General features: G+C 59.5%; 2 protein-coding genes across 2 annotated transcripts; both read left to right on the top strand.

Moving 5' to 3' along the window:
- The first annotated feature begins 120 nt into the window (after positions 1-120).
- On the top strand, positions 121-10406 carry ANO7 (anoctamin 7). Its single transcript, XM_037499683.1, is given in 23 exon segments — positions 121-183; positions 801-971; positions 1641-1782; positions 2296-2647; positions 2984-3041; positions 3119-3191; positions 3194-3225; positions 3320-3485; positions 3569-3659; positions 3753-3849; positions 3972-4115; positions 5977-6114; positions 6208-6306; positions 6428-6530; positions 6780-6875; positions 6878-6890; positions 7665-7719; positions 7913-8014; positions 8514-8643; positions 8745-8953; positions 9117-9214; positions 9675-9765; positions 10245-10406. Coding segments are annotated over 23 exon segments (2685 nt in total).
- A 4357-nt stretch (positions 10407-14763) lies between these two features.
- On the top strand, positions 14764-26586 carry ARHGEF19 (Rho guanine nucleotide exchange factor 19). Its single transcript, XM_037500473.2, has 16 exons — positions 14764-14840; positions 16064-16507; positions 16927-17208; positions 17378-17486; positions 17567-17643; positions 17901-18163; positions 18980-19140; positions 19258-19410; positions 19663-19792; positions 19934-20008; positions 20152-20241; positions 20401-20561; positions 22641-22799; positions 23081-23160; positions 25244-25348; positions 25763-26586. Exons 2-16 carry the CDS (start codon positions 16093-16095, stop codon positions 25918-25920), a joined length of 2418 nt encoding a protein of 805 aa, XP_037356370.1. The 5' UTR covers positions 14764-14840; positions 16064-16092; the 3' UTR covers positions 25921-26586.
- Positions 26587-27019: the final 433 nt, after the last annotated feature.

Genomic DNA, 27019 nt, shown 5'->3' with positions numbered 1-27019 from the left:
TCCCTCCTTTTTCTCTACCGGTCCCCCTTCCCAGGCTAGCTGAGCCGGTAAGTGAAGCTCCTGCCTGCTTGCTGCCCTTGTGAGCAACAGGGGGGACCCCAGGCAAGGTCCTGCCCCAGGATGAAGAAGGGGACACAGAAGCTGGACCTACAGAGGCTGCTGGACAGGCCTCCAGGGACTTGGGTGAGTTCAGGCTTCCTGGTCACGCCCGGGATCCACTTACTCCCTGGGCAACCTGGTGCCAGCTGTCAACCCCACATGCCAGGCAAGAATTGAGGGGAAGGGGTGCCCAGGTGCAGACAGGTGGGGCTCAGGGCCTAGGACAAGTTGGAGTTGTGTGGAGGCAACTCCCCAGAGGACCAAGCTGGGCATAGCAGGGCATACGTGCTCGCCCGGGGCAGGACAGTGGTGGGGGTGTGGGGAGCCGGTGTTCAGCTCTATTCTGGAAAGAAGGGATTGATCCTGGGAGCAACGAGCATGGACTGAGGCTGAGGGCTGGGAGAGGTGTCCAGAAGGACGGTGGGGGAAGGGAGAACCATGCACTGTGCGCTCATTCCTATGTGTTCACCTGTGAAGGGGAGTTCAAGGCAGCACCCACTTCTTTGAGTTGGGGGAAGGACGTGTAAGATGGCAGCACGTGCGGGCACGGGTGAGGAGCCTGATGACCTGCTGTGCGGCGTCTTGTTCTGGTACTGGCGGCGGCTGTTAGGGTCGTGGAGGTGGTTCTCGGCGCAGGGCAGGTGCAGAGGAGAGAGAAGGGTCGCCGCTGACAGCGCCTCCCCCCGGCGCTTTATATTTAGCCAGGGGCGGGCGGGCCCGTGGGCCGAGGGAGGGACCGGCGGGGCTGCGCTCAGGACAGCGATGGCCACGTGGACGAGAACCCAGACGACGCCCGTCTCCGCTCGTCTCGCGGCAGCACCGATGCCCCCGGCTCCAGGGGCCACTTCTCCGCGATGGGAAAACCAAAATTGGTGAGATTTGGGCCCGCAGGACTCACCCCGCATCTCACCCGGGCGGCCTGAGCCGCTCCCCACAGTGTCCCCTTAAAGCCCCCTGTGCTCCGCGAGGAACCGCGTCCATTTCTTGCAAACGGCAGCCCCTCCTTCTGTTATAGGGCAGCCCCGATACTGAACGGGTTCCTGGCTGTGGGTCCTCACCCGCGCGCTTACCAGGGACTTATGAAAACTCTACTACAGACACACACAAAAGGTTCATAAAAGGTTTATTGACAAGGGAAAAGGAAATAAGGAAAATGTACAACTCAGGGAGAAAATAGGGAAATACTTTAATGCGTCCTACCCGATCCGCCGACCTGGAAACCCAAGTCACTCTCCGAGCTGGCCGGACGCTGCGAGCTGGCGGAGAGCCAAAATGGGGGAACCCCCCCCCCACCAAAGCCCACGTGTCTGGCTTTATACCAACCTAGCTGCTTAACCCCACCCTCAGGTCCCAGCCACCCTCCCTTGGGTGGGGATGGGATTTGGAGTTCCCAGTGTCTTTGGCTTTGGCCTGGGGTGGGGGTGGAGCCCACAAAGCCTGTATGGAATCAGCTTTGGGACATCCTGTTCCCCCTAACACTTGGAGCTGGCCCCACTCCCTCTCGACGCGGCGCACGCGGCTGCACCCCATTTTGCCCTCAGCGGGGCGGACAAGCCAGCTCCCCGCAACCAAGCCGCGACCGAAGCGGGCCAGGCGGGCAGGCGGCTCCTAACTGCGCCTCCGCGGGCGGGACGGGCTTCGTGCTCGCGCGGGAGGAGCTGCGGCCCCGCGGCGGCCCCAGCGGCAGGACTCCTGCTGCGGCGCAGGCGAGGGAAGCTCCAGCGGCACCTGCGCGCGGCCCGGCTGCTCCTGGCGGAGGGGGCGCGGCGGGGCGCGGCGGGGCGCGCTGCCTGGCTCCGGCCGGGGCCCGCGGGGGTCCCTGAGCCAGCTCGGGGAGCTGCGCGCGCGACCTCAGCACCTCGCCTGTAAATGGGCTGTGAAGTGCATCGTCGCTGACGATGCAGTTGTGCAAAGCGCCCCGCAGGCTCTGCACATGGGCGGCGCCGCGTAAGTGGGAACCAGCGGCCGCTCTTGCATGACTGCGGGGACCTAGCGACTCTCCCCACATTTATAAAATGGGGGTGCTAGTTCCCGCCTCGCTTGAACGAGGAAACGCGTGCCAAAGCTCTTTTGAGGGCGGCAAGGACCTGTCACACACACACACCCCCGCCCCTCGGTGCCTGCCGGCCGCGGCCGACCAGGATCGCGGGGGGGGCCCACGGGGCTCTGGCCCCCTGAGAAGCCTCCACCCCGCAGGAGCGCAGCCCGCCGAGCGCGGCGTCGTGCACCTCACCAGGCTGGGCGCACCCTGGGAGCTGCTGGTGCTCCGCGCCAGGGACCTGAGCCTGCGGGCGCCGCGGCAGGCGGGAGGGGTGGGCGGCGGGCGGGGTCGGCCGGGGAGGCGGATTCTTCCAGGGGCCGGTGACCCCGCCCTTGTCCCCCAACCGGACCTGAACGGGTCGGCAGCGCTGCTGCGGCGCCTGCGCCTGCGCCACCCTCTGCAGCAGCACGTGCCCGACAAGCCGCGGGACTTCTGCACGCGCCCCTGCCGCGCGCCAAGCTGCACAGGTGGGGCGGGGCGGGGCCTCCCAGTGGGCGGGGCCTCCAGGTGGGCGGGGCCGCCTGCGCGGGCTGAGCCAGATCGAAGTTCGCCGTTCCTCTTTGGTTTGCCTGGAGGCAACACCGGCCTAGCTCGCTGCAGGCTGCTGGCCTGTCTTCCCGTGTGCCAGCGACTCCCATCCCTGATTCCCACCCTACAGTCTCCCTCAAGACGCTCGCCTGACTGGAAGACACCCAGCCAGGTGAGCTCTGTGGGTAGGTAGGTTCTCAAGCTTTGGCGGCTGCAGGCCTCCCGCCCTCGGTCCCCGGCTGGAAACTGCGTTCCCGTTGTGTTAGTCTCAGGCTGGGCAGAGGGGTTGGCTCCTGAGCGCTGTTCTGCTCACAGATTCCTGGGCAGTGACTCCCACGACTCCTACTTTTCCAACACGCAAAGGCACCGAGTGGTGAGCCAAAGTCCTGGGAAGGGTGCATTCAGCTGGCACCCTCGGGGCGAAGCTGACGCCAGGATTCTCCCTGGCAGGTGGCAGAGATCCTGGCCCGCACAGTCTCTGGGAAGCAGAAACGGGCAGAGATGGGCATTGCCTGACTGCTGGCCGGGGCGTCTACACAGCATTCCCACTGCATGAGGTAGAGATGACCCAAACTCAACCTTCCCCACTGCTGGGCACCAGGAGAGAATTCTGGGACTTCCTTGCAGCTCACCCTCCTTCTGGCCCCTTAGGGCTTCTCTGAACTGCCCGGGTACCAGGTGCCTGGTGCAGACCTCAACCCTCGTCAGTTGCTGTACTTATACTGGGCCCGCTGGGGATGCTGGCACAAGTACCAGCCCCTGGACCATGTCCGAGAGTACTTTGGGGAGAAGGTGGCCATCTACTTTGCCTGGCTAGGTGAGTCTGGCACCAGGGGTAGGGAATAGAAGGGGCATCAAGTGCAGAGATGGGGGCTCATGAATGTTCTGTCACCCCTGCAGGCTTCTACACAGCCTGGTTGCTGCCTGTTGCCCTTGTGGGCACCCTGGTCTTCATCTCTGGCCTTGCCACCATGGGCACCAACACACCAGCGTGAGTGGCTATGTGGGGGAGGGTTGGGGGTGGACTGGGCCAGGAGGCTGGCTGAGTTTAGGCCCTCCCAGGATGGACAGTGATTGCTCCTAGGGAGGAGATCTGTGCCAGTGGGGGTGCCTTCCTCATGGGCCCACTCTGCGATACCTGTGCCACGTGGAATATTTCTGAGATCTGCTCCATGGCCAAGGTGAGCCAGGGCGGAGAGCAAATGAAGGGGCAGATATCTGGGACCCAGCACAGGGCCTGGCTGCTGGGAAAAGCAGTGCCTGGCCAGGCCTGCAGGGAGCCCTCTCTCCCCCTCCCTCGCAGCTGGGCTACCTCTTTGACCATCCGGGGACTGTGTGACTCAGCACCTTCATGTCCTTCTGGGCCATGGCCTTCCTGGAGCACTGGAAGCGCAAGAGCATCACCCTGGCTCACCACTGGGACTGCAGTGACTTCCAGGAAGAGGAGGTGACACTCAGCTCTGTCTTCCAGGCCCGGAACCTCCCCCTAAGTTCCCAGGGGCCACAAGAAATTCTGGGAAGAGCTCAGACTTTGGAGTCCAGCATCCCAGGCTCCAAATCTGGCTTTTTCCCACACTTCCTAGATCCCTTTTCCACCTCCCGACATCTAGGCCACATAAGGCTTGGTGAGGTTACATGTTGGGAGTATATAGGATCTCAGTGAGAAACCCTGCCTGGACCAGGGAAGAAGGCGAAAGCATTCCTCTCACCCACCTGCCCACCAAACATCTAATCCTTTATCCCGAGTCTGGTTGCTTCTTTCCACTGCCACCTCCCTCACCCCACTCCACCCAGTCTGAGCCACCACCTCACCTGGACCACTGCTGCAGCCTCTCAACAGGTCTCCCTGCTCCTCTGCTTGCCCCACTTAACCCAGTCTTAGCTGCCAGGACTATCTTTTGAAAACACACATCACATGCTGTGCTATCCTCGTCAATACGTGCCAGTGAGTTCTCAGAGGGGATGTGCTTGGAAAAGCACTGAAGCCCTTCACGGCGTCTCCAGGGATCTTTGTGATCAGGCTTCTGCTTGCTCTGGCTTCTTGCTGTTCCTTGACTAGGCCAGGTCATTTCCATACCAGGGCCTTGGCACTGCCAGAGTCCTCTTCCTCCAGACATTGTAAGTCCTTGTCATTTAGATCTAAGTTAAATGTCACCTTCTTAGGCCTTCCTGGGCCAATCATTCCAAAGAGTCTACTGATCACTGTTTTTATTTCATCACAGCATTTATCACTATAACTTCTTTGTTTCTTGTCTGTGCTCTGCCACTAGAATGTGGGCTGAATGAGAGTAGAGAGCTGTGATGCCAACCGCTACACTCCTGGGGCCAGAATAGACTCAGCACATAAAGAAGCTTAATAAATGTTTGTTGAATGACTCTACAAACCACGAGTGTATCTTTACCTAGCCATCTAACCCTCCATCAGCTGGAATAGACAGCAGTGGAGCCAGACTTGTCATTTCAATAGAGAATTTGATGAAAGGGGCTGATTGCTTACCCAAGCTTGGGAGGACTGAAAACAGAAAGGAACATTACCGTAACAAAGTCAGCATGAATGGTGCCCCCTGGAGGACAGGACACAGCAGGCTGCCCCTACGAACTGCCCCCCACACGCTGCAGAATGCTCCCCCTCTACTCCCTCCTGGCTTGGCATTTTTTTGGCTTTTAGGTTACAGTGACCGTCTCTGACATACAGTTTTCCTTCATAGGATTTATTCACACTCTCATATTTAATTCATTTGGTTTGTGTCTAGTGGACTAGACTCCCTTTGGGGTGTGGACTGTAAGCTCCCTTCAGGGGCCTGCCTTGTTACCAAATAATGCTTTAATCTGTCCCCTCACCCCTCCCTCCTCTCTCCTTTCATCCATCCACCCCTCCGTCCACCCCTCCATCTATCCTCATGTCCACTCACCACACAACCACACTGCCATCTGCATCCCCACCTCGTTATCTGTCCACCGACCCTTCACTCCCACATGTATAGAGATTTGCTGTTGGCCTGTCCAGTTCACCCACCCATCTGTCCTCCTGCTGTCCACCCAGCCACCAGTCTATCCAGCTCTCTCCTGCACGTGCATCCATTTGCTGTTTACTTCTGTCTACCCGTCCATGTACCCTCCCATGCATACATCTAGTCAGACTCTGAGGGATAAAGGCCTTGCAGAAACAAAAATGGATCAGACCCCCTTCCTGCATGTCCAGAACTCTCTGTGCAGACAGGAAAAGACAGGGGTCTTCCCTCACTGTGGAGTCCTAACCCCCAGCCTCTTGGCCCCCAGAAGGTGCATCTCTGTTGTCCCTCTGATAGGAGTGCCCATGCCCAGAGTTTGCTGCCCTGGCCCCACACATGGCCCAGAACCCAGTGACAGGCCTGAATGAGCCCTACTTCCCGATATGCACCCACCTTCCACGCCTGCTCACCGGCTCGGCGGCCATCCTCATCATGGTGAGAGGCTGGAGAAGGCTGACCCCTCTGGGGTGGTCTGGGACCCCAGGGGCCTGCTCTGCAGCTCTGACAGCCCTCTTTGACGGCTCCCAGCTCTGCGTGGTGATGATTTTCCTGGTATCTGTCATCATCGACCGTGGCATCGTCAGCATTGCTATGTTCCACACGGGCAACCCTGTCCTCATGACACAAGTGAGTGCCCCTGGAGTGGAGGGTAGCAGCACCTTTCCAGGCCCAGCCCCAATGTAGGTGTTCTCAGGCTCCTCAGGCCCCCTGCGGCTGGGCTCCAGGTGATGGCTATTACTCTGTCTAGGCTGGCAACATTGCCAACATCAGCAGCACTGTGCTCAACCTGGTGCTAAGCCTCCTCTTGGGCCAGGTCTATACCTCGCTGGCTGAGCAGTTCACCAGGTGGGGTGAGTTAGGGCAGGGGATCGCATGGGTGTCCTGGCATCCGTTTGGCAAGTGGGAACCCTAACACAAGGCTTCCTGAAACTCAGAGCCTGCAATCCCCACCGTGGTGTCCCCATCCTCAAATAAGGCTGACAAGAGGCACGTAACAGGCATTAGGGGAAGCTGGGGACAGAAGCATGTGCATTGATCCCATGGGCTGTGCCTGCCCCTGATACCCAATACAATTCCGATCACCTCTGCATTTTGCCTAAAAATGCACAGAACCGAGACCCTCCATGAAGACGCCTTCACTTTCAAAGTCTTCATCTTCCAATTCGTCACTTTCTACTCTTCTCCCTTTTATGTGGCATCTTCAAAGGCAGGTGAGGACCTCTCCTCCCCCCAGGCTGCTGCCTCCCAAAGAAGTGCCCCAGCAGAGGGGTATATCCTTGAGTCTCCAGGTTTGTCTCTACCAAGGTCTTGCTGTTGACCTTGACCTTGGTCCTTGAATTCCCTGAGTTTCAATTTTCTCAACTATAATGTATCAGCATATCCTTGGGTAGAGGCAAAACTCTAACGCCTGCATGCATTCATTTCTCGCCCTCCATGAGTGACCCAGGCCTGACAACCCCACCTCCCAGGGCTGTAGTTTGGGTTCATTGCCATTTTTGTCATGGACTTCCTGGACCGGGCACTTGGGACACACAAATGACCCAGAATTGGGCTTTTCCTCTAGGAGCTCCCAGTTTTCAATGAAGACTGGTTAGGAGAATTTTTGATATGCTAGATGCCCAGGAAGTGGTATAATGAGTATTGTTATTTGGTGGGGACTAGAGGGGGACTCACCAGAAGCAGGTCCCTGGCAGTGTGACTGTCTTTTCCTGGGCCAGAAATACCCCATTGGCTTCTCATGGGCTAAGCAGTAGATTTGGGCCATGGTCCCAACAGGTCCATGGAGCATAGCTCTCTGGGGCATGTAAGGGGGGTGGGGTGTCAAGGCTTTCCAGAGCTCTGTCACCAGAGTTAGCTGGTGGGTGGGTGGGAGATCAGAGGGTCAGGAGCATAGTGGGGCGAGGGGATCAGCCTTAGCATGGAGGTTAGCTGTGGCTGGCCCCAAAGGGCAGGGGGCATGGCCAACAAATGCAGTGGGCCTACAGGTTTGTGGGGTACCCTGGTCAGTACGGCACACTGCTTGGCATGCGCAACGAAGACGTGAGTAGCCTGGGTAGCCGACTCTTGGCGAGGGCAGGGCAGGGGTTATCATGCCCTTAGGTCTGGCAGGGCAGGAGCTGCCCCCAGGGCCTCCAAGGGATGGAGGGCAGGCTTCATGCTCTGGCAGAGAGGTGGGACACCCCCGTGCAGCCCCTAAGCCCTGAGTAAGGTGCCCTGTGTCTGCCAACCACAGTGCGGCCCTGGCGGCTGCCTCCTGGAGCTTGCTCAGAGGCTCTTCACCATCATGGTGGGCGAGCAGCTGGTCAGCAACGTGCAAGAGTTCGTCTTGCCATGAGTGCGGGGAGTGGCGAGGGCACGGGCCGGGCCTGGTCAGGCCACGGGAAAGGCTTTTATGAGAATAAACAGAAAAAAACCTTGAGAGAGGTGGTCAGGAGACAGAGACATAAGTCCAAGTTTTGCCTCTTGTAAGCTCTGCGGCTAAGTCTCAGTCTCCTCTCCCGGATAATGGGGACAGAGGTGACACTCTACCAGGGTGGAGAAGATGAAATGAGATGCTGAACAGGAAAGAGGAGGGCTTTCTGTTATTATTTTTTGGGTGGGAGGGGGCTTCCCAGAGCAAGAATGAACATTTAGGAATGAGGAGCACTGGACTCTAGGTCCAACGGACTGAATTTGAGTCTGGTTTCCCCTTACGATTTGGGAACTCTGGGCAAGGTCTCTGTCTCCTCATTTGTAAAGTGGGGATGATCATGGTTCCTGTCACTGATAGCGCTGGGGGGATGGAAATGGCATCATCTGTTTTCCCTGCCCCCCAAATCCCCCACCCTAGGAAGCTGAAGGGCTGGTGGCAGAAGAGGCAGCTGGCTGGGTTGCTGGGCACCGAGATCGCGCAGGAGCTTTGGCGTTGGGAGGACTATGAGCTCATCCAGCGTGAGGGCCTGTTTGATGAATACCTGGAGATGGGTGAGCAGTGAGTGACCCAGTGGTACCAGGCCCAGCAGGGTCCCTGGAGCCCTGGCACAACTGGGGAGGTGACCCCGGGCCTGACCCTCCCCACCTCCCAGTGCTGCAGTTTGGCTTCATCACCACCTTAGTGGCCGCCTTCCCACTGGCTCCCTTGTTTGCTCTGCTCAACAACTGGGGGGTGGAGATCCGTCTGGACGCCCACAAGTTGGTGTGCGGGTACCGGCGGCCGGTGGCTGAGCCGGCACAGGGCATCGGGATCTGGCTGCACCTGCTTGAGGCCATGGCCCACCTTTCGGTCATCGTGAATGTGAGTGTGGGCAAAGGAGGGGCCCCCGGGGCTCGGGAGGGGGGACACGGAGGTTGGAGACTGGGCAAAGAGGCTGGTGTAGGGACGTGGGGTCTGGGGCTGGAAATCGGGGTCAGAGACGGGGAAACAGGCGAAGGGCTGGGCGCTGGGGCCTCGCGCTCAGCTGCCCGCGGGCGTGGCCGTGGCCCGGAAGAGCGCGAGCCGGGCCCTGGCCCGGGCTTTCCTGCTCGCCCCCACCTCGGGCTTCCTGCCGCGGCTCCTGTCGCGTGGGAGCAGCAGGGCCGGCGGCGCGGCCCGTCAACCTCACGCTGGCGCCTGCACCCCCGGCCTACCGCGCCCAGGGCAACCGCAGCGGTGCAGGTCGGACGCCCACCAGGCAGCGGGGGCAAGCGCGCGCGCGCGTGTGCGCATGTGTGTGTGCGCGCGTGTGTGTGTGTGTGTGAGTGTGTGTTGCGGGGCGGGGGGCGGGGGGGGCGGGTCCCTCCGTGGAGCCTGGCTCTGCAGGGCGGGAGGGGCGCGGGCACCGGGCCTGGAGGGGGGGCGCGCGCGCGCGTGCGGGAGGCGTGCGGTGGTGCCTAACTGGGCGGGCAGGGAGCCGAGCCCCGGGTCTGCGCCGGCTGCGGGACGGCTGGAAAGGCGGGGCCAGGCCCCACCGCGGGGCGGGGCGAGCCCGGGGCGGAGTCCAGGCTGAGTCCAGCCTCCCCGACCCCGCGCCCTGCAGGTACCAGGCCTTTCCCGACGCGCGGGGAAACCTCACCCTCTGCTACTGGCAACGGCAGGCTGTGCGTCTGGGCTCCATCATCGCTTTCGAGGTAGGCTGTGCGTCGGGCAGACCTAGGCTCCAGCTCAGGTTCTGCCGCCGGTTGGCTGTAATGGGATGTGTTGCGGAATAGGAGCTGCTGCTTGCATCGCCGTGAAGACCCAAGGACTCGCACAGTGCCGAGCGCATCTCAGTGCTCGATGAATTCATATCACGACGACCGGACGCTTCTATCTCATGGCCACAGACCCATGAGAAGAGGAAACGCGCTCCCCTCAGCTTTGCTCAAGATCCCCTTTCTCTAACCCCTCGCCTCTAACGGGATCCCTTAGTGCGCCTTTGGGCAAATGACAACCTCTTCATGCTTTGGCTTCACCTGGAAATGAGAGTCGGGACTGCACCCACCTCCTAGAGGTGTGAGGATTAAATTAATCAGTCCCCGGGAAAGCCTGACGGGCGCCTTGCACTCCTAGCACCCCCTAAATTAAGATTGCTAAGGCGGCCCTTCTGTTTGGCCCCTCTTCTCCCCAGCACGTGGTGTTCTTCTTCCTGCGCCCCATCGCCTGGCTCGTGCCCCCCGACGTGCCAGCCGCCCTGGCCACCGAGATAAAACGCGAGCGCTGCTGGGCCAAGCGGGCGCTGGCGGGCAACCGCGGGGCGCTGCTCTCGGGCGGAGCCCGGCCCCACCCCTGACCACGCCCCTCGTGCCCGCCCAGCTTTTAGCCCCGCCCCTCGTGCCCGCCCTCCTGCTTGGCCTCGCTGAGAGGGAGGATGGATTTCCACTGGCCCCGCCCCCACCAAGCCCCGCCCACTCCACGCCCCGCCCACTCCACGCCTCTTCTTTTCTATTATCTCCACCCGAGTCCCTGGGCTCTGGACAGCCAGTCAGCCTGCCCAGCCTGCCCAAGCCGTGCTTTCTGTCCACTGCAGCAGGGGCGCTGTCCCCGGAGCCCCGGACACAGGGACGAGTGAGGCGGGACTGCTCTGCTAGGACCCTAGGTCTGCCCCATGCTCATTCCACGGGGTCCTCTGCTCTGGCTGGGGCTGGGGAGTACCATGGCCAGCAGCCCCAACTCACCCGGGGCTGGGACAGGAGGATTCGAGTTCCCTGTAGAACCCTAGTCCTGCAGTGTCCCCCTCTTCCTGCTGCGTGTCTCCTGCACTGTGCAGTGCTGACAATAAACCTGTCTCTGCACCCCACTGTCACCCTCCTGTGGGACCTGGTCCCTTCCCACTCTGTGCAGTGTCTCACTATGTGATAATACTCTGGGGGCCAAAGTGGATATCAGAGAAAGGAGGGATATAGTCACTCTGAAATGAATAGTCCCAAGTTTTGTTAGGAAGGTGCCGCAAATAGTTGGGGCGTGGGTCCTGGATCCCCATCCCAAGTGCTCATCAAGGCCTGTGGTGCATGAATAATGGCTAGGTCAGCTGGGACAGCTGCTAATGGACCTGCACACACTTCTCACCTGATACCCCTAAAGGTCAGCGTGGATGTACTGGACAGTGGCTAAGGACCTGTCAGTGGTGGAGTCAGATAGACCTTAGTTTGAATATTAGTTCGGACTCTAAGTCATCATGTGACCTTGGCCAAGGAATATATATAGTTCCTTGAACCTCAGTTTCATCATCTATAAAGCAGGGACTTCATAGAGCTGAGGAGAGATTTAAAATGGGGTGGCACTTGTGATTCAACCTGGACAAGCCTCCTGCTCTCATGTGATGAGTGAAAGCAGTCATGGCACCTTCCTAGGGTCCCAGTGGAGCTTAGATGGGTTGAAGTGCTGAGCACACTCCCGGCACACAGAGTTATTAGAAAGTGGGTATTAGTATTTGTGCATCTGTTCACAGCAGCGCCGGCCACACTGAGAGCTCAACAAATGGCAGGTAGCGTTAGGAGAAGGCCACGCCCCTCTCGCCGGGTTGGGGAGACGGGAGCCCAGCACACAGCAGGCCACAGCGGAGGCTGCTTCTCCTTGGGCTGTTTGAGTGCGTTTATGAAGGGCTGCTTCCATGTGGACTAGAGTCAGGCTGGTGGAGGCTGTGGGTGAGGGTGGCGAGGAGGGTCTTCCAGGCAGCGGGGAAGGATGGGCGATCACGGGGAGCTGTGATGCTGGAAGGACTGGCCAGGCTGATGCCAGACGCCTCATGTCACCTACTTTCCCGATTTCTGTCTCCCAACTACAGAGATGGGTTCCCACTTAACAGATGCTGTAGCCGGTCGAGAGAACACACCAGCGTTCTCATGCTCCCTGAAGAGCCCAAGGCTTGGGGGGCTTTCTGGGAAGCTCCCAGGATGCTCCCCAGTCCCAGCTCACATTTGGGAAGCCCCAGAAGCGGGTTGACCTGTCTCCTGGAGGAGAAAGCAGTACCTTCCCCCATCTTTAGGAAGTCGGTCTGGGGTCCTTCAGAGCCTCTCCTGGGCATAGGACTCCCATTGTTCCAGCCCCCTCTTGTACCCCAGACTGGCCAAACCGGTTCTGGGGAAGGGGGGCGGGGAGCAGGCACGTTGAGACAGCCACCTGCCCGCCTGCGAGGTTCCCTCCGCCTTCACCTCCCCCTCCCCGCCCCACACAATACCCAGCCGCTTGCCTGGCCCGGCTCAGGGGCCATGCTGACATCGCCCCCTGAGGACCTGGCTGCAACCCCAGAGCCCTCAGGGCGGCCTGGAGCCCTGGACCGTGCTGGAGGCTGGACGGAGCTCCCTGGCTGAGGTAGGGCCCCTCCTGCTGCCTGCCTGCCTGCAGCCCCATCCTCCTCCCGCCAGTCTTCCCCTTGAGTCCTTTGTGCTGCCTGCCTGGCCGCTGGTCCTGGCCCAGACCCACTTCTGGCCTCCTGGGACTCTGCAGCTGGCCTGGCCTAGATACCCTGTCCAGCTATGACCTCCCGCTTGGCTTTGTCCCTTGATGGGCAGAGAGGTTCTGGCGGAGACCTGCTTCTGAGAGCCAGGGAAGGGGCAGCTGAGGTGGGGGGCAGGGAATTACTGGGCATGGGGTCAGAGGGCCTCTGCCCGAACCACAGTAGTGCCCAGGGCCTTCTCTCCTAGCTTTGCCCAGTAGGCTCATTGTCCCAGTGATAGCAGAGCCCCCTGAATGGAACCCTCCCTGGCCCCTGCCCATCCTTCTCAGCCTGCAGAGACGGTGACACAGGTTTCCTAGAGAGGGCAGCATGCAGATGAGGACACTGAGGCCCAGGGATGGGCTGTGATTTGCCTAAGGCCACATAGCTGGTCAGTGTCAACCCGGGGCCTTGAACCTTGACAGCGGCTTTCTCTGTGGGTTCCAGAACCTACAGAGTTAATGTTCTGGTTTACTCATATCATTCTGGAGCCCACAGAGTGGGCACTAGAGTATCCTCTGGGGATCATATCTTGGGCAGCTAATGCCCCTGCCATCTGGGGGCAGTTCTTTCCCTGAAGATTTTTTCTTTTTCTAGCAGAACACACAATATGAAGACACAATATGAACCCAGCTCTGCCCTCCTTGATCCCCAGCATTTTTACTGGGTGCGCCATATCCCTAGAAGGCCGCAGGGCCAGCATCCCAGCTAGAGTCATTCTCTGCACCCCCTGGACTGGACAGAGTTGAAGGCTGACTCACTCCTGACTCCCCTACCACCCTCTTCTAGGGACCTGCCTCTAGCATGGTCTCCCCAGAAGCTTCCTCCAATGCCCCCCCCCCACATCCACCCAACCTTCTCTGAAGCTTTAATAGGAGGTGCTTCTGCCCCCAAAGGCACCATGTTTTGCTCATTTATTCCTGCAGTTGACAAGGGGGAAGGTTTCCTCCCTACCCTTCAGGGACTTCTAGAACCCAAGTGGAGAGAATCTTCCAGAATGCAAGGAGTAGGGTGTGCATGCTGACACTTGGATCCATGTTGTAAAGGATTTCTGATTCCTGGAGACAGAAGCCTGTGGTCCCCGCGTCTCCTGCCACATGCTCCTAAAAAAGTAGGGCGTGTCTCATCCTCACTGCCTCAGTTTCCCATCTGTGTGATACCCAAGGATCTCCCTGACTAGAGAGAGACACTCAGAAGAATGACTGTCCACTGCAGAGCTAGCTGTGGGTTAGGGACGTCACACATATTCTGGTTAACTCACATCAGCCTATGAGTCAGTCAATTATCCTATTTACCAGTTGAAAAGAGACTTGTTCAGATGGACATTCAGGATGTGGTCAGGTGTGAGGGACAGAGGTTTAAGGTACAAGGTAAAGATGTCCCTGTAGGGATGACCTGGAGGAATAACTGTCTCAGGACAGCCAACCACACTTCCCTCACCCCAGGCAAGGGATGAAGAGAGCAGGAGAAGCAGTTAGGAGGCTGTGTAGAGAGTTGAGGGCGGCCCAGTCAGAGACCCAGCTTTCCCCCCACTGGGTCTCCCAGCCTCTTTCTTCCAGTGTAGCTGACAAGGTCACTGTTTCTCTCCCGCCAAGACTTTCTCCCTAAGGTGCCCTGGGTCCTTGAGTAGTTCAGGAGGGAACAGTCAGCTATTATTTCCTCCAGGAAGCCTTCCTGGAATGCTCGAGTTGAGCCCAGCACCCTCGGATGCTTTCTCTGGCTTGGCTCTTGCCAACCTGCATTGTAACTGTTTTCATTTGTGGCTCCCCACCAGAGTGGCAGCCCCACAGGGCACAAAACATTTGTCCGACTGTCTCCTGAGTTTTTCTGAGCTCCACATCTGTCTCCGAGTATCTGGGTTGTTGGAAATTTTCAGTCTTTGTCTCCGTTTCCATCTCTGGGTCCCTGAATGTCTCAGCATCTGTGGTTTTCTGGCCTCAAGTGTTTTTGGGGTCTCGGTTTCTGAGCAGCTGTCTAAAGGATCTTCCTTTCTCTCGGTCCGTCTCCTGGGTCTCCTGGCCTTACCAGGCCTGGCACTGCCCATTTGGCCTGAGGGGCCTCTGGAGGGGGTCCTTGCTGCCACGCCTGCCCACTGTGAGGCCAGGCTAGGGTAGGCCCCCGCCCAGCCCGCTGCCTGCTCCCTCCCTCCCTGCCTGCTTGCCTCACCACAGGGTTTGATGAATCAAACTCTTTGTCTGGGTGGGATCTCCCCCAGCCAGCTGGGCAGAGAGAGGGCTTCCCCTGCCGGAGCAGCTGAACAACATCAGAGGCAGCCTGTCTGCTGGAGAGGTGAGGGGCTGCAGGAAGGCAGCCAGCTAAGGGCCTGGGGCAAGAGCTATGGGGCTCAGACCCTTGGATCCCTAGGCCCGGCCCCCGGCCCCGAGCTCCGGCAGCCTCGCTGGGATGACTCCCTGCCCAGAGAGGACCCAGTCGATTTGGTCCGCTCCCGGGGCTTGGCGCTGGGGCTGGGGAGAACCCCTCTCTCACACCAAGCTGGGAGAGGGGCTGCGGCACCTCCCTGCCCTTCTCTTGGGAGGGCCAGCCTCATCTGGGTGGTGGCCTGCCTGCTAGTCCATGACCCTCCCAGCCAGCTTGGCATGGGTGTGGGCAAAACTCAGTGCCAAAGGCTGCCACTCAGCATGGGAGGGGAGGTTGGGTAACAGCAAAGCCAGGACTCCTGGGCCTGTGTGTTTGTGTCTACATCCTGGTGTGAGTGTGAAGGTATCAGGAATATGAGAAAGCTTGAGTGGACCTGTAAACATCTGATGGGACAGCGTGTGTGTGTGTGCATGCGTGTGAATATATCTGGTGTGTATATAAGTATGTGTGTGTTAATGTGAGAACCTGTGAATTAAAAATGTGCAGATGCCAACATGTGTACTGGGGAGAACATGCATGGAACATACCTGGATGCATGGGACAGTGGGTGTGATCAGATGTCAGGGGGCTGAAGTTAGACTGGCTGGGTGCAGTCTGGCTCCACCACAACCTCTCTGTGTCCTGTAAAATGGGGATAAAAGTAGCATCCCCTCGGGGTTGTTGTGAGGCCTGAATGGGAGCATATGTGTAAAGTCCTTGGCCAGTATAGCCATTACTATAGATTTAGGCATCTGAGTGTGCTTTTTTTTTTTTTAAAGATTTATTTATGCATCCAAGAACTAGGGTATAGGACAGAGGTGTGGGGGGGGGGGGCGGTGAGAGAATTCACCAGGGACAGAGTGGGGAGCAGAACAGGCAGATTGACTGAAATACACTGCTGAGGGGCGCAGCGGGTGAGACAGGAGAGGTCTGCTGTGCCATGTGGGTAGCTCCCTGGCCGGGGATCGAACTTGTGCTGCAGTGGCTGCCGATGGCTCATAGTGCTGAGACTTAACCCCTTGAGCCATCAGGGAGGCCCCCGAGTGTGCTTTGCAGAGATGTGTGTACAAGGGCTTGTCCAGGTCTCCTGGACACAGTAGCCCACTGGCAGCCCTGGAGTCCTATGTCTGCCTCTGACACCTTCTCCCCTGCAGGCCCAGGTGGGTGGCAGAGCAAAGGAGGAATGGACTGTAGGCCACCTGCCACCCTCCAGTCCCACCTGGCCGGGCCGCCTGGCACTGTGCACCGCCCAGTAGCCGTGTGTCAGCAGGAGAGTCTGTCCTTTGTGGAGCTGCCCACCCTGCAGCCCCCCAGCCCTGTGTGTCTGGATCTCTTTCCTGTCGCCTCAGAGGAGCTGAGGGCTCCCGGAAGCCGCTGGTCCCTGGGGACCCCTGCTCCTCTCCAAGGACTGCTATGGCCACTATCCCCAGCAGACCCAGACACCGAGGTCTCCACTGGTGGGGGAATGCGGCCCAGCAGGGCCGGCAGCTGGCCCCACTGTCCTAGTGCCCAGCCTGCAGCTCTGGAAGGACCCTGGAGTCCTCAGCACCCACAGCCACAGCGCCGGGCCAGCCATGGCTCAGAGAAGAAGTCAGCCTGTGAGTCACCTGGGTGAGGGGGTGGTGGCCCGGCAGGGTGGATGATGGAGAGCTTGCATGGCTCCTTTAGGTCCCTTAAGTGCCAAAGTTCCCAAGTGGGCAGGACAAGTGGGAGATTTTAGTGATGAGGAAACTGGAGCTCAGGGAAGGCAAATGACTTGTCCAAGGCTCCCTATTAAGCGAGCGGCTGTCCTGGGCTCCCTGGTCCCTCTGCCCACTGCTGTCAGGTTCTGTGCTCTCTCTAACCCCCTCGACATCCCATTGTTCTAAGGACAAGTTCCCAGGAAACACATGGGCCTTCCCCTTGGGCACTTCCCTCAGATGCTCAGGGCCACAGGGAGGTCCCTGCAGTAGCAGGAATGAGGTGGGGACAGTCCCCAGAGGACACCCGCCTGTGCTCTCACCCCATCCTCCTGCAGGGCGCAAGATGCGGGTGTACCAGTGTGAGGAGGCCCCTAGCAGCCCGGAGGCCCATGCAGTCTTCCTGGAGCCTGGCCAGGCAGCAGAGCCGGCCCTGAGCACCGAGGAGCCTAGGACCCTGGAGCTGTCTGGGCCCACCCGCGTGGGCATCGAGGGGCCTGAGCGGAGGCGCTTCTCAGCCTCGGAGCTGATGACCCGCCTGCACTCTTCCCTGCGCCTGGGACGAAATTCCGCAGCCAGGGCACTGACCCAGGGGTCGGGCACCACAGCAGCCCGAGAAGGTACCAGCTCCTCCCGGGGGCCCTGAGAGCAGCCCATGAGCCAGATGGCCAGTGGGGCACAGTCCACACTCACCGCACACCTGCGCCTGGTGCTGGTCAGCTGCAGTGTGGCACCCCAGTGCCCAGGGCCACTCTTGGGGCCCACACCCTCAGCTCTCGCCCTCTGCAGGGAAAGCGTCTGCAAGGGAGTCGCGCAGTGCAGAGCCGAGGGTGGACGGCGTGGCGACGCCAGCCCCTGCTGACCCGAGCGCGGGCCATGGAGGCTGGCCCGAGCCCAGGTACCACCTGCCCCTCGGGACGGGCTCTGCTCTGCGGCCAGGCCCCTTGGAGGAAGAGGCTGACCCTGTGCCTTCCCCAGGCTGGACGCGCAGGAGGAGCCGGCTCTGGGTTCCAGGAGCGGCAGCGAGCGGCGCCAGTCTCGGTTTCTCCTTAACTGTACGTGGGAGGCGGCCCGGGGCCGGGGGCCGGGGAGCTGGGGCGTTGCGGGGTACAGCCCGCGAGAGGCAGAGAGCGGCCTTCGGGACGCGGCGCAGGGGCGAGAGCTGCTCGCGGCGGGATGAATGAGCTCGTCCCGCCCTCCGCCCGCCGGGGCTCGCGGAGAAGCGGTCTGGGGGGGGATTCCCTGGGGGGGGGGCGGGGGAGGGCCGGCCGGCAGGTGCCCCACGCCGTCCCCCGCCCTTCTCCCCGCCCAGCCGTCCTCTACCAGGAGTACAGCGACGTGGCCAGCGCCCGCGAGCTGCGGCGGCAGCAGCGCGAGGAGGAGGGCCCGGGGGACGAGGCGGAGGGCGCGGAGGAGGGCCCGGGGCCCCCGCGCACCAACCTCTCCCCGAGCAGCTCCTTTCGGGCGCAGCGCTCGGCGCGGGGCTCCACCTTCTCGCTGTGGCAGGACATCCCCGACGTGCGCGGCAGCGGCGTCCTGGCCACGCTGAGCTTGCGCGACTGCAAGCTGCAGGAGGTGGGTGCGGCCCCCCCCCCCCCGGGCGGGTCCCCCGGGCCGCGGGCAGCAGGGGTCGGTCGAGGGCCCGAAGGGGCGGGCGGGGCCGGGGGGGCGTGCCGAGGGCCGGAGGGGCGGGGCCATGGAGGGGCGGGGCCATGGAGGGGCGGAGCGCGGGTTCTTGGGGGCGGGGCCGGGGGGGTGCCTGGGACCGGATTTAGCGGGAGCAGGCCCGCGGGATTGCGAAAGGCAAAAGGTGGGCAGGGTACCCCGCGGGCCAAGGGGGCCCCCAAAAGGGAGGGGTTGGCGGGACTGTCAGCGCGGAAGGTGGGTGCTAGGGCCTGTCAAGGTGGCGCTGACGAGAAGCGAGGGGAGAAGAGCGAGGGAAGGAGGCGAGGGGAGTCGAGGGGGCGGGGCCAGCGGGACACGCCCCGGGGCGTGGCCAGAGAAGGGGCGTGGCCAGGCTCGGCCCCTGCAGCGGATCGCGGGAGGCGGGGACGAGGCAGGCGGACCCTTGCTGGGCGCAGCACCAGGCGGGGCCCAGAGCTGGGGCGTCCCTCTCGCCTCGGGAGAAGCAGGGCCTTGGAGGACCGGGGCTGGGCGCGATGGGCGGGGCTGGAGGTGAAGTCCGGGGCCCCTAAGGGGCTCCAACAGTGGCGCGCAGCGGGAGGCCTGTGCCCTCTCGGGGGTCTGGGGCGGGGCTCGAGAAGGCGCGGAAGGGGGCTGTGCCGTCGAAGGGGGTTGCAGTGGGGAGGCGGGTATGCCAGACAGTGTCTGGCCCCGCTCTTTCAATCCCCCACCTCCATTCCCACCCCCACCCCGTCCGCCCTCGCCCAGGCCAAGTTCGAGCTCATCACGTCGGAGGCGTCGTACATCCACAGCCTGTCGGTGGCCGTGGGGCACTTCTTAGGCTCCGCGGAGCTGAGCGAGTGTCTGGGGGCGCAGGACAAGCAGTGGCTGTTCTCCAAACTGCCCGAGGTCAAGTGCACCAGCGAGAGGTGAGGGGGTGGTCTGTCCTGGACGGCCCGAGTCCGAGCCTGCCGTCGGCAGGGCTCCAAGTTCCGTGGTCTCTCCCCGGCACCCACCACCCCCCGGACGCCTTGCTGACCCCTCAGGTTCCTGCAGGACCTGGAGCAGCGGCTGGAGGCAGATGTCCTGCGCTTCAGCGTGTGCGACGTTGTGCTGGACCACTGCCCGGCCTTCCGCCGAGTCTACCTGCCCTACGTCACCAACCAGGCCTACCAGGAGCGCACCTACCAGCGCCTGCTGTAGGGCTGGGGGCTCTGGAAGGGAGGGGGATACAGGGAGCCCCAGGCAGGCGTGGGTCGGGGAGGACCGAGGGAGAAGAGGGGTCCTGAGAAGGTCTGTGTGACCAAGATAAACTAGACCCAAGCCGAGGGGGAGGGAGCATGTGCTGAGAAGGCATCTGAGAGACCAGTGGGTGGCAGGGGGTCCAGGACTAAGTGTTCATAGGATCCATGAACCCACCTATGATGCCAGACACCTCCCCCCTTTTCCAGTCTGGAGAACCCCAAGTTTCCCAGCATCCTGGCTCGCCTGGAGGAGTCTCCTGTGTGTCAGCGTTTGCCCCTCACCTCTTTCCTCATCCTGCCCTTCCAGAGGATCACCCGCCTCAAGATGCTGGTGGAGGTACCTAGTGGGCACCAGGGGGTGCTGCGGCTGGGCAAGGGAGATGCTGCTGTGTCCTCCACAGCCCCTGCCGGCCTTCAGGGTGGGCAGGGTCGAGGCGGAGATGACAGCCTGCCTCATGGTGCCAACCCCACCCTCCAGAATATCCTGAAGCGGACAGCACAAGGCTCTGAGGATGAAGATATGGCCACCAAAGCCTTCAATGCCCTCAAGGAGGTGAGCTTGGTGGGCAGGAGCCTCCCCGAAACCCCACCATGTCTCTGAAAGAGCCCAGCTTTCTGAGTGCTGGGTCCCCAGGTGGGGTCTGAGGCTGGGCTCTGGGAGCCTGGCTGCAGGTGACCCACCCTTGGCCTTCCCAGCTGGTGCAGGAGTGCAATGCCAGTGTGCAGTCCATGAAGAGGACAGAGGAGCTCATCCACCTGAGCAAGAAGATCCACTTTGAGGGCAAGGTGCATGCTGGCAGCTGGTGGGGCAGGGCACACAAAGGGGTGGCTCTTGGCCCCACCTTCCCTGGGGGCTGCACTTCATCACTTCTCACGCCTCTGTCCCCTGTCCTGTGCTCTCTGCCTGCTGCCCCTGGGCCTGACCTGTCCTCCTCCTTCCTCCAGATCTTCCCGCTGATTTCCCAGGCCCGCTGGCTGGTTCGGCATGGGGAGCTGGTGGAACTGGCACCCCTGCCCGCAGCTCCCCCTGCCAAGCTGAAGCTGTCCAGCAAGGCAGTCTACCTGCACCTCTTCAATGACTGCTTGCTGCTCTCACGGCGGAAGGAGTGAGTGGGGACACGTGTTGGGGATGGGGGAGGCTCCCTTCATCCCCACCAAAAAGGCGCAGGAGCCCCACAGCCCATGGAAAGGCTATACCACCAGGGCACCTTGCACCTCGGAGGCTCCCTCCAGGAAAGCACAGACAGAGGCAAGTCCATCTTCGGACTTGAGAATCAAGGGCTGGACTGTGTGGGGAGGACTTGAAGCTGCTCTGAATTTAAGCCAATTAGAGCAGAGATTAAAAGCATGACCCTAGAGCCCAGCTCTGCCCCGAGGCATAATGGTAACTGTCAACACCTATGTTACATGCATGGATTACTCCCTTTAATCCTCTCAACATCTCCGTGGGAAGCAAGACCCCTTGTTAGTCTCAAGATCATGGAGCACAGAGGTCAGGTCTGTCTGCTGCCAGATCCCAGGCTCTTATTCACGCCACTATCCTGTCTTCCATCTGTGGAATAGACACTACCATGTAGGGAGATTCAAATGGAGAATAACACGTGAAAAGAGCTTAGCACAGTGCCTGGCGCACAGTGTTCACTGTGCTTATTAGAAATTTGGGACGAAGGGCCTCCCCGGTGGCGCAGCGGGTTGGGCGCTGGGTTGCGAAGCTGCCCGCAGCCTCTGCAGCGCCGGTTCGATCCCCGGCTGCTGGACGAGGGTCCCACATGGCGTGCAGGCCTCTCCTGCCACCCGCTGCTCCCCTGAGCAGTGTGCTTTGTCACTCTGCCTGTTCTGCTCTCCACTCTGGCTCTGGTGAATTCTCTCACCCTCCCGTACCTCTGACTGTGCCCAGTGCTTGTATAGATGGATGGATAAATCTTTAAAAAAAAAAAGAAATTTGGGACGAAGGAGAAGACTTCTTGAATGCGATAAGTCTTAAGGCTGGATGGGATGAAGACTGTCATCTTGTTCTATGGGAAGAGTTTGTTCCCGGTTGATTGACTCATTTACTAAGATGTCATTGGACCCCTGTTCTGCGCCAGGTCCTTTGATGAATGCTGGTGACACAGATGGAGAGACTTGTTCAGTGAAAATACATCCTAATAACCACCTCGTCAGGGTTTTGAGGAAGGGTGTACTGCCACGATATCATCCTCTGTTTTTGGACGCTCCACAATAAACTTCATAGAGGAAGGAGCATTTGAGCTGGGTTTTGAAGGATACGTAGGAGTTTTCCAGGTAGAGGAGGAGTTTGCAGCGGGGTAGGGGGCATAGCAAAGTCACAGTAGGCCCGCTGGCCGGTTCAGCAGTGTGTTTGAGGGATGGTGATTTCTAATGTGTCTGGGTTTGTAGAGAGGAAGGTCGGGAGAGGGAAGTTGGAGTGTTGAAAGTCATGATAGAGCAAGAAAGCGTGGAGAAATAAGCAGAGGAGTAAAATTCAACTCCTGGCCAATTTGGAGGATGGACTGGAAGAGGGGAGACCAGACTGGAAGAGAGGGGTAATTGCTCTTGCAATTACCCAGTTGCAAGCAGGAGGAGCAGGAAGTGGCAGGGGCTTGGGGATAGGGGGTTCCGGGATATTAATGCAGTAGACAGATAAGGCATATCTGCTGGTGGGTGTGGGGTGAGAGAGAGGAAAGAGATGAGAAGGACTGAGTTTCCTCTTGGGCAACTTGCTGGGATGTTTCACTAGAATGGGGCCGGCGAAGGGATCTGGTTTGGAGTGGGAAAAACTGGGTTCTCTTTACATGGGCTGAGATGAAGGCTCCTCTGGCACAATCTCTCCCCACCCACCCACCCTTCCCATGAGTATTGAACCCACATTGTGAGCCAGGCAGGGGCAGGCACTGGCTTATAGCAGCCAACGAGAAACAAAGCTCGGCCTTCGTGGACACAATTAGAGTCAGACACCAGACAATCCACGGGTCTCCTCGGGGGCTGCCTGGGTGCAGGGATGGGTCTCCATGGCCTCCCCCTTGTCCGTGACCTGGGGGAATGGCTGGCATTCCTGACTCCTTTGGAGAACTTGGCAGGCTGTCGGGGAGGCTGAGCTCTGTGCAGCCAAGCTTCCTTGAAATCACCTGGTCCTGGGGGTGGGAGCTGGCACCGGCAGGCTGACCACCCCTCCACTGGTCCTGCAGGCTGGGGAAGTTTGCCGTCTTTGTCTACGCCAAGATGGCCGAGCTGCAGGTGAAAGACCTGAGTCTGAGGCTGCAGGGCATCCCTGGCCACGTGTTCCTACTTCAGCTCCTCCACGGGCAACACGCAAAGCACCAGTTCCTGCTGAGGGCCCGGACGGAGTGAGTAGCCTGGCGATGGAGTGAGGAAACCCCCCCTCCCCGGCAGGCAAAAGGCTTCAGGAGGGTGGCATGAGGGGCCGAGCTGGCAGGCGGGGGCTCTGGGTTGGCCCTTTTCTGCTCAGAGCTGGTGGGGCACCGGCTTGCGAATGGGGGAGGGAAGACACGGCCTGGATCCTGGGTCTGGACATCATCGCCATCGTCTCCAGTCCTCCCAGCCCGTTTCAGCGCCCTGGTCCTGGGAGGCTGCACTTAGCTTGTGACAACTGTTTCCCCCTCCCTAGAAGTGAGAAGCAGCGATGGATCTCAGCCATGTGCCCCTCCAGCCCCCAGGAGGACAAGGAGGCCATCAGCGAGGGGGAAGGTAGCTGCTGTCCCCAACCCTACCCAGGGCCCGCGTCCTTTGGGCTGGGCACCTCACTGCTCTCCTTCCCTCCAGTCCTGAGCATGTGTGCCAGGGCCAGTGGGGGGCCATCAAATGGCCCTTAACTGGAGCCAGGAGGGACGGGATTCACCTGGGGTTTGTTTTAGGGGAAGAGAGAAGAGTGGGTGCGGTGGGCAGTGGGAGGGGCAGCAGTGAGCACTCCTACCCCCAGATCTGGGGAAGAGTTCAAGGCTCTGCTCTGGGGAGCCCGGAAGGATGGGCAGGATTCTCGCAGGGCGGGAGCCCCCATGGGCACAGGCAGCATGCTAGCATGACAGAGCCTTTTAGAGCCTCCTGTTTCACCCCATAAACGCCCATTTACCAGTTAGAACACAGAGACACAGAGACAGAGGTAAAGTGCCTTAGCTAAGTTTATCCAACCAGCAAGTGGCAGAGCTGGGGCTGCATAATTGCAAAGAGAACAGGAACCAGAGTGGCTGTGGGGTGGCGGGGTGAGAGGTCTGCCTTGTTGACTCAGAGTTCTCCTTTGGATGTGAAGGAAGACTGGAAAGCTAGGGTGCTGCCCAATCATGGAGGGCCTTGATATAATGGAACTGGGTAGCTACTTAGGGCTCTTTTTTTTTTTTTTTTAAAGATTTATTTTATTTTTATACAAGAGCTGGGGTACAGGCCAGAGGCGTGGGAGGGTGAGACGATTCACCAGAGACAGAGCGGGAGCAGAACAGGCAGATAACCGAAATATACTGCTGAGGGGAGCAGCGGGCACGACAGGAGAGGTCTGCTGCACCATGTGGGAATCTCCCTGGCTGGCCGGGAATCAAACCCGTGCTGCAGAGGCTGCGGACAGCTTCACAGCACTGTGCTCAACTCACTGCGCCACTGGGGAGGCCTTACTGAGGGCTCTTGAGCAGGGGAGTTAGCACTGAGCTAAGGAAGGGGAAGGAAGGGCAGTCCTATGCGCCCAGAACCTGCCATGTGCTGGGCCCAGTGCTAGGCCTCTTGTATATGCATTTATTTTATTTAATCCTCTTCACAGCTGTATTAGGTAGATTCATTTGTCATGTCGGAGAAAACCGAGGACCAGAAACATTAAGTAACTTGGCCAAGGTCACACCACCAGTAGGTAGCAGAACTAGGATTGAAGCCAGGTCTGGTCCCAAAGACGGTTTTCTTGATACCATCAGCCCACCATGTACTAGAGATAGACAGAGCGGTAGACCTGGTCTGGAGTAACATCCTCTAACTTGAACCAGGAGTCCTGTTTGGGTTAAGGGGGTGAGTTTCACACTCCAAAGAGGTTCCTTTTTTTTTTTTTTTTTTTTTGTGGGATCCTTGCGGGTGGCTGGGGAACGAACCGGCGCTGCAGAGGCTGCGGGTAGCCTCGCAGCCCAGTGCTCAACCGCTGAGCCACCAGGGGAGGCCCCCCCCAAAGAGGTTCCTAAAGGATGAGGAAAGGCAGCCATGAAAAGATCTGGGGACGAGCACTCTTAGAAGAAGGAACAGCCAGTGCAAAGGCCCTGAGGCAGGAGGCAGCTTGAGTTTTTGAGCAATTGCAGGACGACCAGTGTGGTGAACTTCATAAGCAAGGAGGTGAGGAGGGGGGCAATGCTAGATCATCTAGGGCTTTGTAGGCTCTGGGAACTTTAGATTTTATTCAGGAGCGGGGCAAGCCCTCGAGGCTCTTAAATGGGGAAGTGGATGACTTGAATCCCTGTTGAGGATGGACTGGAGGCAGCACCAGGGTAGCATCAGAGGGCATATAAAGGGGGCATTACTGTTTTGTGGGTCTTGGGGGCAGCCGGACATTGGCCTGGAGGTGGCCAGGGGCAAAGTGTTGGATTGAGCTAGGGAGGTAAGAGCCCTGGGCACAGAAGCAGGAATCGGAGCCAGAGAATGATTCACATGGGGCTTGTGTTTGAGGTAAGAGAGGGGTGGGAGGGGCAGAGCAAAAGGAGCAGCAGTGGCCATGCTTCCACCCCCTACTTCCTCCTACTGGCCCCCATGCTGCCACCCCTGTCCCATCCTGCCCTGGGGACCCACTCACCCTCCCCGGGGCTGTCAGATCGCCCCCAGGTTCAGTGTGTCAGGACATACAAGGCCCTGCAGCCAGATGAGCTGACTTTGGAGAAGACGGACATCCTGGCAGTGAGGACCCGGACCAGTGACGGTGAGAGGAGCCTCTGGGGAGGGCCTCCCCGATGGGACTGAAGTGGGCAGGAGGGAGCTTGCTTCCTCAGACACAGCAGGAAAAGGCATGAAAGTATTGATCCAGTGCAGCATGCAGGAATCAAGTGAGACCAGAGGAGGAACTTCTTGCCAGTAAAGCTGTAGGAGTGAGAGTGATTGGTGGGGCAGAGTGGGAAATACCCTGGTCCGCAAAAGTCAGGAAAAGCAGGTCAGAAGTTCACCTGCAAGATTGCTAGAGGGAGGGTCCTTCCTGGAGCTGGGAGATTCTGAGATGACGTCACTTCCGCCCCAGGGCCGCAACAAGGCTTTCATCAGGCCTAGGTGTTTCCTCTCAGACCTGGCCCTGGGGTCCCTTTGATGCCACTGATGCTGCTCCTGGCCTGTGTGTCCCTAGGCTGGCTGGAGGGGGTCCGCCTGGCAGATGGTGAGAAGGGGTGGGTGCCCCAGGCCTACGTGGAAGAGATCAGCAGCCTCAGTGCCCGCCTCCGGAACCTCCGGGAGAACAAGCGGATCACGAGTGCCACCAGCAAACTGGGAGAGCCCCCGACTTGATGGGCAGCCGGGGTCTGGGACCCCAGCTCCATGCCCGACTCCTGGACAGGTCTGGAGGAGGCCTGCAGTGTGTCTGGGCCGCAGCTGCTGCAGCCAAGACTTCTGTTCTGTGGCCCTGGCATCAAGAGTTAAGGCTGGACGTGGCAGGGGGGTGCCTTGAAACGGTCTCCCCTGTCCTCACATCTCATGTCCACTCTTCTGGACTGAAGGTAGTGTCTTCTCTGGCATGGGGATCACAACAGGTGGCCTCAGTTTCTGGCAAGGACAGGTGTTCTCTCCCTTTCATGCTGGACCCTGTTGGATTCTCAGTCCTTCGAGCAGGGCCTGGCTGGGAAGGCACTGGTGTCGATGGGTGTTGGGACCTACCTTTACCCGGGGTCTTCTGGCCAAAGAGTACATGGGCCCTGGTTGCTGTGACTTGTCTGTAAATAAACTCCTGTAATGCCTTTGCTTGGAGGAAGTGGCCCTCTGGAGCTGCTCCATGCCAACCCCCACCCATTTCCCCTGCTGGAGATCAGGAGGGTCTCTGGGGATTTGCCCTCTGTGGCGCTTACTTCTCAAACAGAGGAAGGTGAGAGAGGGACTCTGTATCGGTTAGATTGATTTTGGCTGCAATTTACAAAATATCAGATTCGAATAGGCTTTAATATTAAAGAGAATTTATCACTCCTGTATTTGTTTCTTGTAGCTTCGTTTTTAAAAAAAATTTTTTTTAATTTTTTTGGTTTAAAGATTTATTTATTTATTTATGCATACAAGAGCTGGGGCACAGGCCAGAAATGCAGGGAGTGAGAGAATCCACCAGAGACAGAGTGGGGAACAGAACAGGCAGACTGACTGAAATACACTGCTGAGGGGAGCAGCGGGCAAGTCAGGAGAGGTCTGCCAGGCCATGTGGGTAGCTCCCTGGCTGGGGATCGAACTGGTGCTGCAGTGGCTGCAGATAGCTTCATAGTGCTGAGACTTAACCCCTTGTGCCACCAGGGAGGCCCTGTTTCTTGTAGCTTCTGTAACAAATTCCCACAAATGAAGTGACTTAAAACAACAGAAATTTATTGTCTCACAGTTCTAGAGGCCAGAAGTTGAAAGTCAATATCGC

Source organism: Talpa occidentalis, unplaced genomic scaffold (assembly GCF_014898055.3).
Source record: "Talpa occidentalis isolate TD23 unplaced genomic scaffold, MPIMG_talOcc4v2.1 talOcc4.9, whole genome shotgun sequence".
Classification (NCBI taxonomy): Eukaryota; Metazoa; Chordata; class Mammalia; order Eulipotyphla; family Talpidae; genus Talpa; species Talpa occidentalis.
This window is presented reverse-complemented; position numbering and strand designations above follow the sequence as displayed.